The sequence below is a fragment of the Gopherus flavomarginatus genome, chromosome 9, assembly GCF_025201925.1.
Source record: "Gopherus flavomarginatus isolate rGopFla2 chromosome 9, rGopFla2.mat.asm, whole genome shotgun sequence".
NCBI classification, from domain to species: Eukaryota; Metazoa; Chordata; order Testudines; family Testudinidae; genus Gopherus; species Gopherus flavomarginatus.
Window position 1 is genome coordinate 11696328 of NC_066625.1, and position 15337 is coordinate 11711664.

At 43.9% G+C, this 15337-nt stretch overlaps 1 protein-coding gene across 3 annotated transcripts in view; it reads left to right on the forward strand.

Annotated features, from left to right (window-relative positions):
* The window catches only part of MAD1L1 (mitotic arrest deficient 1 like 1), a 543068-nt gene that overhangs the window by 7066 nt on the left and 520665 nt on the right, over nucleotides 1-15337 (forward strand). For all 3 annotated transcript variants that reach the window (XM_050966318.1, XM_050966316.1, XM_050966319.1), the window contains exons 5-9: nucleotides 2754-2878; nucleotides 3535-3616; nucleotides 5647-5777; nucleotides 7224-7338; nucleotides 8345-8406. In XM_050966318.1, the coding sequence (XP_050822275.1) occupies nucleotides 2754-2878; nucleotides 3535-3616; nucleotides 5647-5777; nucleotides 7224-7338; nucleotides 8345-8406 (515 nt within the window). The remainder of the gene's footprint in view (nucleotides 1-2753; nucleotides 2879-3534; nucleotides 3617-5646; nucleotides 5778-7223; nucleotides 7339-8344; nucleotides 8407-15337) is intronic.

Here is a 15337-nt window from a genome sequence, read left to right on the forward strand (position 1 = left end):
TCGTCAGTCAACTAGTTTATTTCAGACTTGGCAGTACTGATGTTTGTCCCTGTGTGTGTGTATTTTGAGTGAGTCTGAGGCCTAGTCTACATTACGCGTTTAAACCGATTTTAGCAGCGTTAAACTGATTTAACGCTGCACCCGTCCACACAACGAGGCCCTTTATATCGATATAAAGGGCTCTTTAAACCGGTTTCTGTACTCCTCCCCGACGAGAGGAGTAGCGCTGAAATCAGTATTACCATATCGGATTAGGGTTAGTGTGGCCGCAAATCGACAGTATTGGCCTCCGGGTGGTATCCCACAGTGCACCATTGTGACTGCTCTGGACAGCAATCTGAACTTGGATGCAGTGGCCAGGTAGACAGGAAAAGCCCCACGAACTTTTGAATTGCATTTCCTGTTTGCCCAGCGTGGAGCTCTGATCAGCACGGGTGGCGATGCAGTCCCAAATCCAAAAAGAGCTCCAGCATGGACTGTATGGGAGATACTGGATCTGACCGCTGTATGGGGAGACAAATCTGTTCTATCAGAGCTTCGTTACAGAAGACGAAATGCCAAAGCATTTGAAAAAAATCTCCAGGCTATGATACAGAGTCCACAGCACAGTGCTGCGTGACAAGCGTAACGGAAAGCCAAAGAATCAAATGGACGCTCATGGAGGGAGGGAGGGGGTACTGAGGATTCGAGCTATCCCACAGTCCCCAGCAGTCTCCAAAAAGTATTTGCATTCTTGGCTGAGCTCCCAATGCCTGTAGGGTCAAACACATTGTCCGGAGTGGTTCAGGGTATAGCTCGTTAATTTACCCCCCCTTCCCCCCGTGAAAGAAAAGGGGAAAAAAATCGTTTCTTGATTTTTTTCAATGTCACCCTATGTCTACTGCATGCTGCTGGTAGACGCGATGCTGCGGCAGTGAACAGCAGTATCCTCTCCCTTCCCCTCCCCGGTGGCAGACGGTACAGTGCAGTAGGACTAGTAGCTGTCCTCGTTGTCATCCCATGAGTGCTCCTGGCTGGCCTCAGGTGAGGTCATCCGGGAGCGCCTGGGTAAAAATAGGAATGACTCCCGGTCATTCCTAGTAGATGGTACAGAACGGCTGGTAACCGTCTTCATCATAGCAACTGGAGGCTGAGCGCCATCAGCCCCCTCCCTTTCATGTGTAAAGAAACGATTCTGTACTGCCTGGACTATCATAGCAGTGAGATGCTGGGCTCCTCTCCCCCACGCTGTTTAATGTCCTGCCTGGACTATCATAGCAGCTGGAGGCTGCCTCCCCCTCATTTTATCTCACTAACAAGTCAGTGTTTCTTATTCCTGCGTTCTTTATTACTTCATCACACAAATGGGGGGACACTACAACGGTAGCCCAGGAGGGTTGGGGAAGCGGGGAAGCAACGTGTGGGGTTGTTGCAGGGGCACCCCCTAGAATGACATGTAGCTCATCATTTCTGCGGGATCTGACACGGAGCAGCTGTGCTCTCTGGTACACTGGTTCTCTAGTACACTTGCCCCATATTCTAGGCAGGACTGACTCTATTTTTAGATACCATAAAGGAGGGATTGACTCGGGGAGTCACTCCCATTTTTGTCTTTGCGCCCCCGGCCAACCTCAGCCAGGAGCACCCATGATAGCAGCAGATGGTACAGAAGGACTTATAACCGTCATCTCATCGCCAATTTACAATGGCATGGCAGACGGTACAGAACAACTGATAACCGTCTCTGCTATCTTGCAAAGGCAAATGAATTCTGCTGTGTAGCGCTGCAGTACCACATCTGTCAGCAACATCCAGTAGACATACGGTGACAGTGAAAAAAAGCTGAACGGGCTCCATGTTTGCCGTGCTATGGCGTCTGCCAGGGCAATCCAGGGAAAAAGAGCGCAAAATGATTGTCTGCCATTGCTTTCACGGAGGAAGGAATGAGTGATGACATTTACCCAGAATAACCCGCGACACTGTTTTTGCACTATCATACATTGGGGTCTCAACCCAGAATTCCAAGGGGTGGGGGAGGCTGCGGGAACGATGGGATAGCTACAGAATAGCTACCCAGAGTGCAACGCTCCAGAAATCGACGCTAGCCTCGGACCATGGACGCACACCACCGAATTAACGTGCTTAGTGTGGCAGCGTGCACTTGACTTTATACAATCTGTTTTACAAAACTGGTTTATGTAAAATCGGAATAATCCCGTAGTGTAGACATACCCTGAGAGAGTGAGAGCTGAGCCTAGTAGCTTAGTAAAGGAGTAATGGCAAATGCTGCTGTGAGTACTGTCTTAGCCATATCTGTTCCTTGTGCCAGTCACTATGGTAGCTAGACCTCTACTGAGGACTTGTTTCTGCTATTACTTGGCTAGTTGAAAATGTTTGGGGGTCTCTTTTGAAACCCCACGGCTTAGGAGCATGTGGATGAGGTGATGGTGGGATAATTGTCAACAGTAAAACAGATCCTCTTGTGAGCACAGGTTCTGGCTTTGAGGTTTGTTTTTTGCATACTGGTTTGAGGTCATACACTTCATGAATAATGGAAATGTCAATTTGGGTGGCAGATGAAAGAGCACAAAGAATTTTCTTTGACTTTGTTCTGAGGTGGGTTTGCAGGTCTTATTGTGAATTATTTCTAGATTCAGTGTTTCACATTAGTCAGTTGTTTGATCTCAGCAGTTTGCATTCCATAATGTTCAGCCTGGAGGTCCATTGGTCTATTTGTGTGTTGTTTATTCTTCCCCCTCTTTCTGTGAATCCAGATGATCAGCGTATTGAAGGGGAAAATATCTGAGTTGCAGTGGAGTTTAATGAATCAGGAGATGCAAATGACAAGCCAGGAATCTCAGAAGCAGGAGCTGATGGAACAGCTGGATGTGCAACACAAGTGAGTAGGGGATCAACAACTGCCAGGAAAAAACAAACCTTCAGTCTTATGCAGCTGCTGTCATTCAGAAAACGTTCAACAGCTTTTTATATTTGCTGTTCAAAGGCCTTTTTTGATCTGGATGTGTAGGTTATAAAATTTGCCGGAAACTAGCACTGATCAGCAATTTAATTCTACTTTAGTTAAAAAAAAATCCAAGCTTAAAACCTCCCTTACTTTTTATATTCATGTTGATACTTGATTTTGTACTATGTGTAGTTGAGGGGTGATTAGAAGATCCGATGAGGTTGTGTCTGCCTGCTGCATCCTCCTCTTTCAGCTCCATCTACCAACACTTCATTTTAGGACCAAGGTTTAAATGACTTTTTCTATTATGTAATGTAATCATGTATTTGTTGGTATGGGCATGGGGTAACTTGATCGTGAGGATCTCTACGGATATATGGAGTCATTTTTTTTATAAGAATGAATATTTCTGCTTTCCTCAGTTGCCCCAGAACCTTAAAGAAAGGTCCTGGGGGGCAGTTCTTGCTATTGGTCTTGGTGATAAACGATGCTTGAATAAGTGTGTGCCTCTAATATACTTCTGTATCTATAATTGTTCCCATCAAGTGATTCTTGTATGTAAATGAATCTCCTATGTCTGTTTAAAACAGAAAATGTCAGGAGGCCAACCAGCAAATCCAGTTGCTGCAAACAAGCCAGTCTCTGTTGGCAGAACACGAGCAGAAAATTAAGGTGAGAGTGTGAGAGACCCAGGCTGAGTGTCTGCTTTTCATTTTTACATAGGAAAAGTATCTGAAAGAGTTACCCTTGCAGTAACTGAGAGCCACTCTGTCATATAAATGGCTTGCCTGTTAGGTGTAGTAGAGCTGAACTTGCCTATATTCAGATTTCAAGGCACAGAAATTAGAAGGGTGGATTACACAGTCTATAATATTCAGCACTTATACAATAACTCCTCACTTAACGTCGTCCCGGTTAACGTTGTTTTGTTGTTACATCGCTGGCCAATTAGAGAACATGCTCGTTTAAAGTTGCACAAAGCTCCCTTATAGCATTGCAGGATATTTGGCAGCCGCTTGCTTTGTCCGCTGCTTGCAGAAAGAGCAGCATGTTGGAGCTGGAGGTTGGGAACCAGGATGGACCAGCACCCCCTCATCAGCTCCCCTAAGTTCTCTGTGTGGGAGCCACTCAGCAGGCTATCAATTGCCTGGCAGTTTAGCTGTCCCTCCCTCCACTGCCCTGTGCTGCTCCTGCCCTCTGCCTTGGAGCTGCTTCTGGAAATCTTCCCGCTTGCTGTGCAGAGCTGGGGGAAGAGGGGTGCTAATGTCAGGGTGTCCCCCTCCCTCCACTCCTGCCCCACCCGCTCCTGTACCCCTTCTCCACAGAGCAGGGGGTGCCGAACAGGGCTCAGGATGGAGAAAGCTTGCTGGCAGCAGCTGCTGTTGCAACTTGTTGATCTACTTAAAAAGGTAGTGTACTTAAGAGTGGGGTCAGCGTACGTAAAGGGCAATGCATGACTTTTTCTCACATGCATGGTGCGTGTGTGTATTTATGTCTCTTTCTGCCATGCTGTCTCTCCTACCTCCATTCATGCTGCCTTGTAGAGTGTGAGACTACATTAACAACGTGTTAACCTTTGATGCCTCAGCCGAGTGTTAGTTCATCATTTAGCAGTAAGACATTCCCTGGGAAATATCCCACCCTCTTCCACCCTATGATTCCACCACCTCAAACAAGCTTCACAGTTGTCGTTGTGTACAGTATTAAATTGTTGTTTAAAACGTATACTGTGTGTGTGTGTGTATATGTATATGTATATAATAAAAAAAAAATCTTTTGTCTGGTGAAAAAAATTTTCCTGGAACCTAACCCCGCCCCTCCCTCCCCTTACATTAATTCTTATGGGGAAATTGGATGAGCTTAACATCGTTTCACTTAAAGTAGCATTTTTCAGGAACATAACTACAATGTTAAGCGAGGAGTTACTTTATAACACTCTTTGTCTTTTCTGTATCAGAGTGTCCAACTGGTCAGAAGCTGTACAGATCCCTTCTGTGCAGATAACTGCTTTGCATCCTTATGTAGCAGATTATTTGGGTGCCAACTCAGACTGGTCTTGTATGGTCACTCAGGGCTCTGGCACAATACTTCTAGACATGTTTGCTTTTTCATGACAAACGGTGAGCCTTGCAACTCTGAGCTCAATTCCTGTTCCTGGGGAAATCTTTCCACTGGAGTCAGGGTATCCTTTTTAATATGCATACAAAGTACAGTTAGCTGCAACACTTTTGATTGCAGATGGACTTGTTGAGGAAAGTGTGGAGGACAACAAACTGCAGTACTGCTCTAAATAAACTCTTAGTTTGTTGGAAAAAACAATGTGTAGAGTTATACCAACATGAAGAAGTGTGGACGACTTGTTGTCCTCTGTCTCCATTGTGTGTGTGTGTGTGTGTATGTTCTGTCCACTCCTAATAAGTCCATCAGAGTACTAATTTCTCACATATATTACCTTATGCTAGATGAGAAGAGCTGACCTTTGACTTATTACTCCTTGACAAATAGGGAATTGATATGTAAGAAGGAGGGCAGATGTCCTTTTAAATGTTAACAGAACCAATTTCTGATGTTTGTTGGAGTTAATGTAAGGATAGAGAAAAGGATTTGGACAGGTTTAGCAGTCCAGTGGAGAGGTAGCTCTTGAGCCTTCCTGAACTAAACTCAGTTGTTGTCATGTTCTCATGTCATCACCTGCCTTCCAGGATCTGGAACAGAAGCTCTCCCTGCAGGAACAAGATGCTGCAATTGTGAAGAACATGAAGACAGAGCTGGCCCGATTCCCAAAGATGGAGCAGGAAGTGCTCCAGCTCAGGGAGGATAATGCCTTCTTCAGGTGAGAAGGAAAGATCTGCCTTCAATGTGGGGCGTACGTCAGAAATGACTATCTTCTGCTGTGGTCCATCCTCCTAGAGCTGCCGTTTTCTGACTTGGGTGCTTTGCATTACACAGAATGGAAATTTCCAAATAGAATACCATGGAAGGGAGTTTAAAGGTCTTCTATATCTACTGTATATAAGGTTGAGCCAGCGTTGTAATGGTTACTAGTTATTGTGATTTGGAGTTTCTGGATAATCTCCTTTCGCACAGAGTGAGGGGATCATGAAATGAGGATGGGTCATTTTGGAAGGTGAGACATATTTACCTTCTAGCTTGGATCAAAGGGAAGGTTGTGCATAGTAAAGAGGAGATTGGAGAGGGATCTGATACTAAAGATACCTGCTGATAATAAATCCTTTCTATATGGGATTTGTGATGGGCTATTTCTTCAATCTTATGACATTTCTATTGTGTCTATCCCTGTAATATCTTGGCAAAGATTTAAAATTCTTATTTTGTTACCAGCCAGTCAGCATTTCCACTAATGTTTTGAAGGCATTCTTGTGCCAGTGTGTCATTTTGAAAGAATGGCTGCTGAAGTTTATAAATTGCTTGGATGCTGCCTCTTTTAGAATCTGTTTTGTAGGTTTCCAAAGTACTAATGAATTTTGCAACTCAATTGTCCTGTGTTATGGAGTAATTTGGCATTACTTTGATATGCTGTTATCATAAGAGAGTTTAATTTCAATCTCTGTGTAAAGAAATGCACAAAAAGTCTGAAGTACGTGAGTATCTGTTCTTGCCAGCTTCCCTTTACCACAATTTAGAAGACCGGAATCTAAGCAGGCTCCTTTGAGTTTGCTCTTGATTCAATGACCCATTTATCATGGAAACTTTCCAATTGCCTCTATGCAGTCCTCTCTGTATTTTGAAATGTATTGTAGTAGAGTGGAAACAGAAGCACGTTGAAAGATTAGTGGTCTTATTTTTGACACCATTGGACTGACTAATGTACCCTCCACAAAACCTATGTTAAAATAAACTCTGGCTGAAGAAATCTTAGTATTTGTAAACGGACAAGAGCACTAATTCTTGCCTGTTTCCCTACTTGCTGAGTTCCAGACCTGCATTCATATTGACTTTGGATCATAATGTCAAGACTGTTGTGTTACTTTAAATTCTGTTTTTGTACAATCAGTAAAATTGTGTGAAATTTTAATATGTTCGGACATAACTCAGGGCATTTTGGAGTGGGCAAACTCAGCCCAGTGAACGCTGCCTTCTGTGTAACAGTCACTTTGTAGCAAAGGTTATAGAAGGTTACTACTTTGGCTCAGTGTCATAATGGCTTTTTCAATGCCTTATGCTTCCCTGTAATTGTGTGTGTATCCAGGAATTTGCACAAGAGAATTGAGTTGCTGTGGTGGCTTTTTAATGGCTTTGCCCTTTCTCTTTTTCTCAGGGAAATGAAGGAAAACAATGGGTTACTTAGAGAGGAGGTGGAAGGTCTCCAGAGGAAATTGGAGCGCTATGAGAAGGTTCAGGCAGATCTAGTGACCCTTGAATTGGAAAATGAGGTGAGAAGCTGAGAACACTTGCTGTATAAATAGAATTGGGGCTACTGCTCTTGCTTATGTGGGCTTTTAGGGATCTTTAGTTCCTCTGTGCATGGTGAGGGTATAGACAGTGATTGCTGTGGTTCATGGTTCATACTGGCCCAACCCCAAGACGTAGCCTAAGATGTAGAATACCCATATGAGGGGAGTGTTCGTAGTGAGAGAGAAACAAAAGTCAGTTCATTGTTCATCTTAAAGACTTCTCCAAGTAGCAGCCCATCTTCACTGTGGCATCTCCCTTTCACCTTACCCCACCTGTGAATGCCCTTTTGGTTCCTGTGTGCTTACCAGAGGTGTTGGTATATGATAGACACATAATGGGAGCCTATAGCAAACCCTCAGATCAGTGCTGCTGATAGGAGGGGCCACGTACAGTCTTGTATCGATACAATTGATTTCTTTGTCTTGCTGTCGCCAGCAGCACCCCTTTCTCTCCACCCTCTATCAAAGGTAAAATGATTTTTCAAGATGATTACCTGGTCATGAAAACTCTTCTGGTGCAGAGCTATTGTAAGGGCTAGATCTGACTTGGGCTATCCAATCTGGTACTGGGGTTGAAAGCATAGAGAATTGTGATGCATATCCCTGTGGTGGGGGAGGAGAAATGGGCACAGCAGCTGGTATAGAATTGGCATGTTTGGAATACCACTTGAATTTCTTTGATCTCTGCAGTAACCAGGATCTAGTAGAGTGGGGGTTAATTCACAAGGATAGATAATGGATGGCACAGAAATGGTACATTGTGCCATGTAACTGTGGTGGTTGGGAAGATTAATGCTGCTGCTAATAGTGCCTTGGGTACACGGAATGATGTTTCAGCAGTGCTGGGCCATGCATAGATGATAAAGTCCACAGGACTAAAGTGGAAAAGGCTAAATTGGAAGGAATGGAAAATGCAGCAATAGGAGTTGAGATGCAAGAACGCTCACTTGGGTTTCTTTTTTGATTACTTTTGCCTCCTCCCTAGAAACTTCTGGGAAAGTTGAAAAGCTGGGAAAAACTAGATGAGAGCACTGGCTTAAATATCAGGTAGGTGCTGATGGAGTTAAACCTTGTTCCACTTGCTTTACTACTTAGTGATCTTGACGGCGTAAGCTTGTCTGGCTGTCCACCTTATCAGTCCTCAAACTTGCCTGTTGGTACTCCTCTCTCTCACTGCTGTGCAATATATATGATTATACCTCGCTAAATACAATCATACAGTATCTTTTGGGGATTAATGTGTGAACTGGTGACTAACAGCCTGACCCAATCCGTTTGAGACCGAGGTGGGTGGGGAGCTGGTTCAGCTCGTAGTTCTCTAGACTTCTTGCATATAACTACATTCATATTAAGAAGGAATTGAGTTAGTGTGACAATATTAAGCGTGGAGTGTTTCATGAGATGTACAGCAAGTCATTTATGTGAGCCTGTGATGCATTATTGTAAATATAATTCCTGTAATGAAATCTCAGGAATGTTGCATTAGACTGACCTGACGTGTTATTTTCCAAAGTAGCAACTTAATTTAACAGCCCTTTCTCTTATTATCCTGTGTTTTATATGCTGGTAGAGGTGTAATAAACATTTTTCACTTTTGGTGCTGAGAAAATTTCTCTAGGGACGGTGAAATGATTGTAACACTAGTCAAAGTGAGAGCTGACATGTAACTGTGTAGATCAGGGGTTCTCAAACTTCATTGCACTGTGACCCCCTTCTGACAACAAAGTTACTACATGACCCTGGGGTGGGGTAGGTGTGGGAGCAGAGCCCAAGCCCAGCTGCCCTGTATGGCGGGAGAAGGGGCCACAGCCCAAGCCCCGCCACCTGGATGGTGATGGAGCTCGGGCTGCAGCTTCAGCCCCGGGTTCCGGCAAGTCTAATGCTTGCCCTGGCAACAATATTAAATGGGGTCACAGTCCACTTTGGGGTCCTGACCCACAGTTTGAGAACCGCTGGCTCAGTGGTTTTAGCATTGGTCTGCTAAACCCAGGGTTGTGAGTTCAGCCCTTGAGGGGGCCATTTAGGGATTTGGGTCAAAAATCTGTTTTGGGATTGGTCCTACTTTGAGCAGGGGGCTGGATTAGATGACCTCCTGAGGTCCCTTCCAACCCTGATACTCTATGATTCTATAATACAGAGATTGACATCATTTAGCATTAAACTAGATCACAGTTCTGGCTCTTCTAATTTGTCTGTGATGTAATCAAAGAGTGGGATATGATGCATCTTCCCAGGGATAGTTGCTGCTTTGCAAGAAGAGTAATCTGTGAAATTAGAGCCATACTCAAGTGTCACTTTTGCAAGGGCCGTGGCTCTCTAAATGTTTCAAGTGTGATTGTGCTTATTGGTGGGAAGAGAGGTATTTTGTCCAAAAGAACTGCTTTCCTTTGTGCATCCTTGTATTGAGAGCTATGCTTTAGACAAGAATTAGGCTTGACCTACAACTTTTACCCCAGATCAAACTTCCTCACTTGGGCTCCTGTCCTTATCCCATCAATTGCAGCTGCACAACAAACAAAAACAGTGGAAGTTGCGCATGCAAAATGATGGCATAATTTGGGCCTAGCCTTGTTTGGATTTGGGATTCTATATTGGGTACACTGCTACTTTAGGTAAAAGAGGATTGTCTCTCACAAGCAATGTCCCCTTAGTTTTCTCATAATTCTTTGTATTGTTCAATGTACGTGATGAGCTACCTCTTCCTTAATGCACATCAGTAGGTAGCACTGCTGAGACTGTCTCCTGCCTTTGCTCAGGATGCATATGTTCAGACTTGCATCAGACTTGCAGGAGAATGAAGTACTGAGTTCTTCCCCCCAAACTTTTTCTCTGCCAGACAGTGGTATGGAAGCTTTTACTTACCTCAAGCTGTTAAAGGTTTAATGAGGTAATTTCACAGTGGGAGAGAAATGGAACCAAGTGACTCTTCCTGCTGAAGTCTGATAACCTCTTCATTTAAAATCAGAATATTCGATGCAAAGTGTTAGTGAGGTTTTTGATTGTGCACATTGTTTAGCAGTATTAAGGGTGTTTCTTTGTACAGAAGAACAAATTGCTCTCAAGAAGATCACCTTTTGCATGTGATTGCACCAAGTGGAATTGGGGCAAGTTTTTTTTATCCAGGCTTCTTTCAGCATGAATTATGTTCATTTTCAGCCAGGAATACAAGGACCAGTATAAAGGGAGATCATTGTCCCAATCATATTCCTGGAGCGTACCTCTTGTGAAAGCTTGAGGAAAGTTAATTGCTAGACAGTGAGTAGGAGAGAATGGGAACAGTTGGATGGTTATCCCAAAGAGGCAGTGCAATGTGCAGTCTGTCTGCTAATAACTAGATAAGCAGGAAGAAAGGGAATGCATTATGTCCCTGTATCTCTTCTTATTAGTTTCTCCATTTATACGTGGAATGCAGGGGAAGAGCGCACAGCCTCTGGCTTTTTGTGGGAGGATGGTTTCTCATTTCCTACAGCTGTTCTCCAAGGCTTCTCTTCTGTATCTGCTCGCAATGGCTTTTGTTCACTGATTGCATGGTCCCCGCAATCAGTTAATGTCAGATTAATTTATGAACAGGGATTTTGGTGTGTAATTTTATCTAATGCTATTTGGAAGGGGAAGGGGCATCTTCTTGGAGTGTTAAGGCCAAACATCTCTGTGCTTATCTTTTTGGGGAGTTTTATGGTAGATTTGGTGGTTGTCTTCCAGTACTGCAACTTTGGTGGAAATAAACTATGAAAAGTGCAAAAACTATATACCTTACTCAAAGGTTGCTCTCCCTGTCCCATAGTCCAATGACCACAACTTCTGAATTGTTGCCATCTCAACAAGGTGATAGGAATCACACATTTCAAAGAAGATGGAACTGATTTCCCCCTTGCCTAACCATTAGAAATTGTAGAAGACTGGCTAACGTTGTCTCCTAGCCCTCAATTGTTTTGTGATGTCCTTCCACTGCTCCTTTTCATCCACCCCAAAGTTTTTCCTACTCTTATGGTGGTAAGAACAGAACATGCTGTTTTTAATTATACCCTATCTATAATGCAGCATAACTTCAACAGTTTACCAATATGATGGACTTATAAATTGCTCCCCTCCATACTCAGATTATAAAGTCGCACATGGCATTCTATCTGTTACAGTCCACTTATACCCAAATCATGAAGTTGTCTGCAGCCTCATATACATTTAACTAAGGATTCCTCTATATTCATGTCCCAATGCTGTCCAATTTCCAATTTACTAGACTCTGCTTCTTAAAGAGTGGTGTAGTTTGGGTTTGCAGGAACTCTGTCAGAATTTGTGTGCCCCTTTATATTTACTTTGTCATGGACTCTCAGGGATGCTAAGCCTTCAGTTATCCCAAATCTGCAGTTCTTCTGCAACATTAGTTTTCATCTGCAGGATAAATCTACTTGCTGTATATTAAGTGTATTAGCCTCTTAATTTTGCTCTACAGCCTACTCTCTTTATAAAAGGCACAGCTGGCTGACATAAACTATTATAACTCTTGATCGCTAGGAATGAGCTGTGATTCTATTGTTCTGTGTCAGTAAAGTGTGTTCCTCTTATTCTGTCTCTCTCCCTGTGGTGCATTGATGACAGTAGATTTTTACAGATCATTGTGGATTAGGTGACCAGGTGGTTGGTTTTTTTCAGAGAAGGACTTAGTGAGGGGCACCGGTACAAAACTTTCATAGACTTCAGTGAATATTTGCTTTGGCAGAGGGCACCATAACCTCAGAGATGCCTTCTAATGTAAATAAACCTTGCAAATATCAGGGAAGAAATTATTTTTGCAGAATAATAGTGTTTCTGAGTTTCTAGGTTTGTAAAAAAGAAATGCAGTTAATTTTGATGTCAGTGTGAGGAACTGCCCGCTAGATGGCACACTTTCTCTTGTATCAGAAAAACATTGATTTCACTCCATTGTGGTATGCTCTGACTCCTGTACAAACATCAATTGGGCACCGTAAAAAGGTCAGGCATTAGTCTAATTAAAGCTGTTGACTTGTTAAAATCAAATGTTTTAAAATCTATTTTAAAACCACACCAGTGTGATCACTTTCTCTGTGTGTGTGTGTCTAGTGGAGTTCCTGTTTGTTGCAGCTATTATGAACGTGAACAGAGATCCACACAGTTTCTCCAGTAACAGAGTGCAGTACATATCTGTTTCTCACCCATCTCAGCAACTCGCTTTTTCTTCCTGATTACCTGTCCTTTCTGTCTTCTCAGACTTGTTCAGTCTAGTTCTCTTCTTCACTGTTACGTCCACAGAATCATCCTTGAGAGGGAAATGTTGTTTTAAATCTAATCATCCTGCCATTCTTTCCTTCCCATTGTTCTTTGTTTATATAATGCTCAGAGCCTATGAGGCACTTGAGAAATACACAGACAAGATCCTTGCCCCTGTAAATCTTCTAATGCAGTGATTTTCAACCTGTGGTCTGTGGACCCCTGGGAACCCTCTGACTGTGTCTAAGGGGTCCACGAAAGGTGGTTGTCACCATAGAACAGTGGTTTTCAAGCTGTAGTCTGTGTCTGCAGAATATGTCTGCATTTTCCAAAGGGGTCTGTACCTCCATTCGAAATTTCTTGGGGTCCGCAAATTAAAAAAAGGTTGAAAACCACTGTTTTAATCTAAATAAGTTTATAGCTCATCTGGCAGCTCCCTCTTGTACCTGCCTCATCTTGTCTATATTCAGTTGCTGTTGTCTTCAGCTACCTGTAAATCAATCACAGCTTAGTGTTTTTCACCACCAGATCTATCCCAGAATGCTGGTTGCAATAGTTCAGCACTGGAGTAAGGGTGGTGTGCTTTAGGTGGCTTGTTTTAAAAAGGAGGTACAGCTCAAGATAGGCTGTTCCCATCTGTTGTTGCTGGTATGGTTAGTTCTGAAGTGACCTCATGTATGGTCTCAAAGATGGGAGTTTACAGTGTTTGGAAAGACTCCTGGAAGATTATGCCCATTCCTACAGTCGGATGTGGGGCAGAGGTGCCCACAAATGAGAAGCCACAGGAAGTCTAGAGTTCTGATCACTCCAGAAGTCTCTCTCTTTGAAGAGAACTGGTGCAGAGAGAAAAAAGCAGACAGTTGTGTTCTGTTTTATTTTGAAATTGGTGTCACTGATTTCTGAATCACAGCACCCCAGGTAGGATAATCGTACAGATCTGAGTCTGTACAGTAGAACGGATCTCTTAAAGCTGTGGAGGATGATGACACTGGAGGACTGACTGGAGTGATTAAGGGGGGGACAGTTTAGGCTTATTGAAACTCCTCTCTAGCTAACTAGGTTTCAGAGCTGCAGCTGACCCACAGCGATTAGTACTGCTGTGTGGTTTATTGGTGGTTCCCCCTTTCATGGGCTTTGCTGTTCTATGAGAGAAGTCTGCCTGCTCAGTCCAGGAATCAGAGGGCAATGGAATGTTTTGCATTGCTCTCCGGGATTCTTTTCCCCCTTTCTGTCTCCATGCCTGGCTGACTCTGGAGGGAGCAATATCTATCTGTCTTCATAGGAAGAAAGGTTCTAGCCTGTTTGTGTCATCAAATGGGGATGAGGGTTAAACTGGGGGTAGAGAGGTATGAGAGAAGCCTGTATATTTGTATCAAATTTGAAGTGTCGTGGTGTTTGATATACTGTGATAATGCTCAGAGGTCCCAGTCAGAATTTGGGCCCCATTGATCTAGGTCAGGGATCAGCAGCTGTTGGCACATGGCCCGTCAGGGAAAGCCCCTGGAGGGCCGGGCTGGTTTGTTTACCTGCCAGGTCCTCAGGTTTGGCCGATCACAGCTCCAGGCTAGTGGGGGCTGTGGGAAGGGCGTCCAGCACATCCCTCGGCCTGTGTTGTTTCCCTCAGCCCCCATTGGCCTGGAGCAGCGAATCACGGCTAGTGGGAGCCATGATTGGCTGAACCTGTGGACGCGGAAGGTAAACAAACAGGCCCAGCCCGCCAGGGGCTCACACTGACGGGCTGCATGCCGAAGGTTGACGATTCCTGATCTAGGTCCTATACAAACACATAGGAAGACAGGTCTTTGCTCAGAGTATTTACAGTATAACACAAGTAACATGTGAAGGGTGTCAGGGAGAGGAATGCAGGTGAGTTGAAGAGCTAATTTTTAAAAACTGAAAGCCAGGTGGAGGAGGGGGAGACCTTAGTCAACATTGGAGCATGATGTCCCTTGGAGGTCTTGGGATTGATTATCCCCATAATTTCTAATCTTTGCGTTTGCTTTGGGCTGAAGCCGTCCCATTTCAGTATCTTGTGTTTAATTCAGCAGTGACAATCTCTGCATGAGACATTTTGGACTGGAATGTCCCTTTCTGTAGTGATGACCCTGTTAGTGTGCCAAAGGTACCGTCTGAGTTAAGTGAAAGGGGTGCCAGTGGATTTATTCTTGTACTGAAGGAATTCTTGCTTTAACTGAGTAAATGAGGCAATAGGGAGAGATCATGTGATCTTTAAATCACTGGACTAGGGTTGGCTAGCTTCTGCAATGATATCACATTAGGGCTGCTTTGCCTGCCTGGTGTCCCAGGGTATAAAGAGAAGCGCAGATTTGACAGGAATTCAGGCCAGCGCTTAAGGAGCATTTTCACTTTCTGTGGAGCCTGCCAGCTGCAGGCAGCAGACATCAAACTGCTGACCTGTCACCTAGAGCCAAAGAAGTGAACCTTTTAGTCCTGTCCTGGTTTTCTTCCTGAAACATCTGTGTGCTGGCTGGCTGACAGATCTTGGGGACTAGTTTTCTGCAATGTCTGAAACCAATTAAGGAGAGGAGCAAGTGTGTGGGTGTGTGCATTTTCCTCTAAGATAGGAGCTAATTAAGTGACAGATGTCTCTATTTAGTACACTGGCTAGCACAGTTGTAATTCGTAATTACACAGGTGCAGTACTGAATGCCGGAATTCCTTTTAGCCAGGTTACCCTTTTGTAGCAGGGTTGAGGCGGGGGCAGGAATAGGGAATGGTGTTTCTTGAT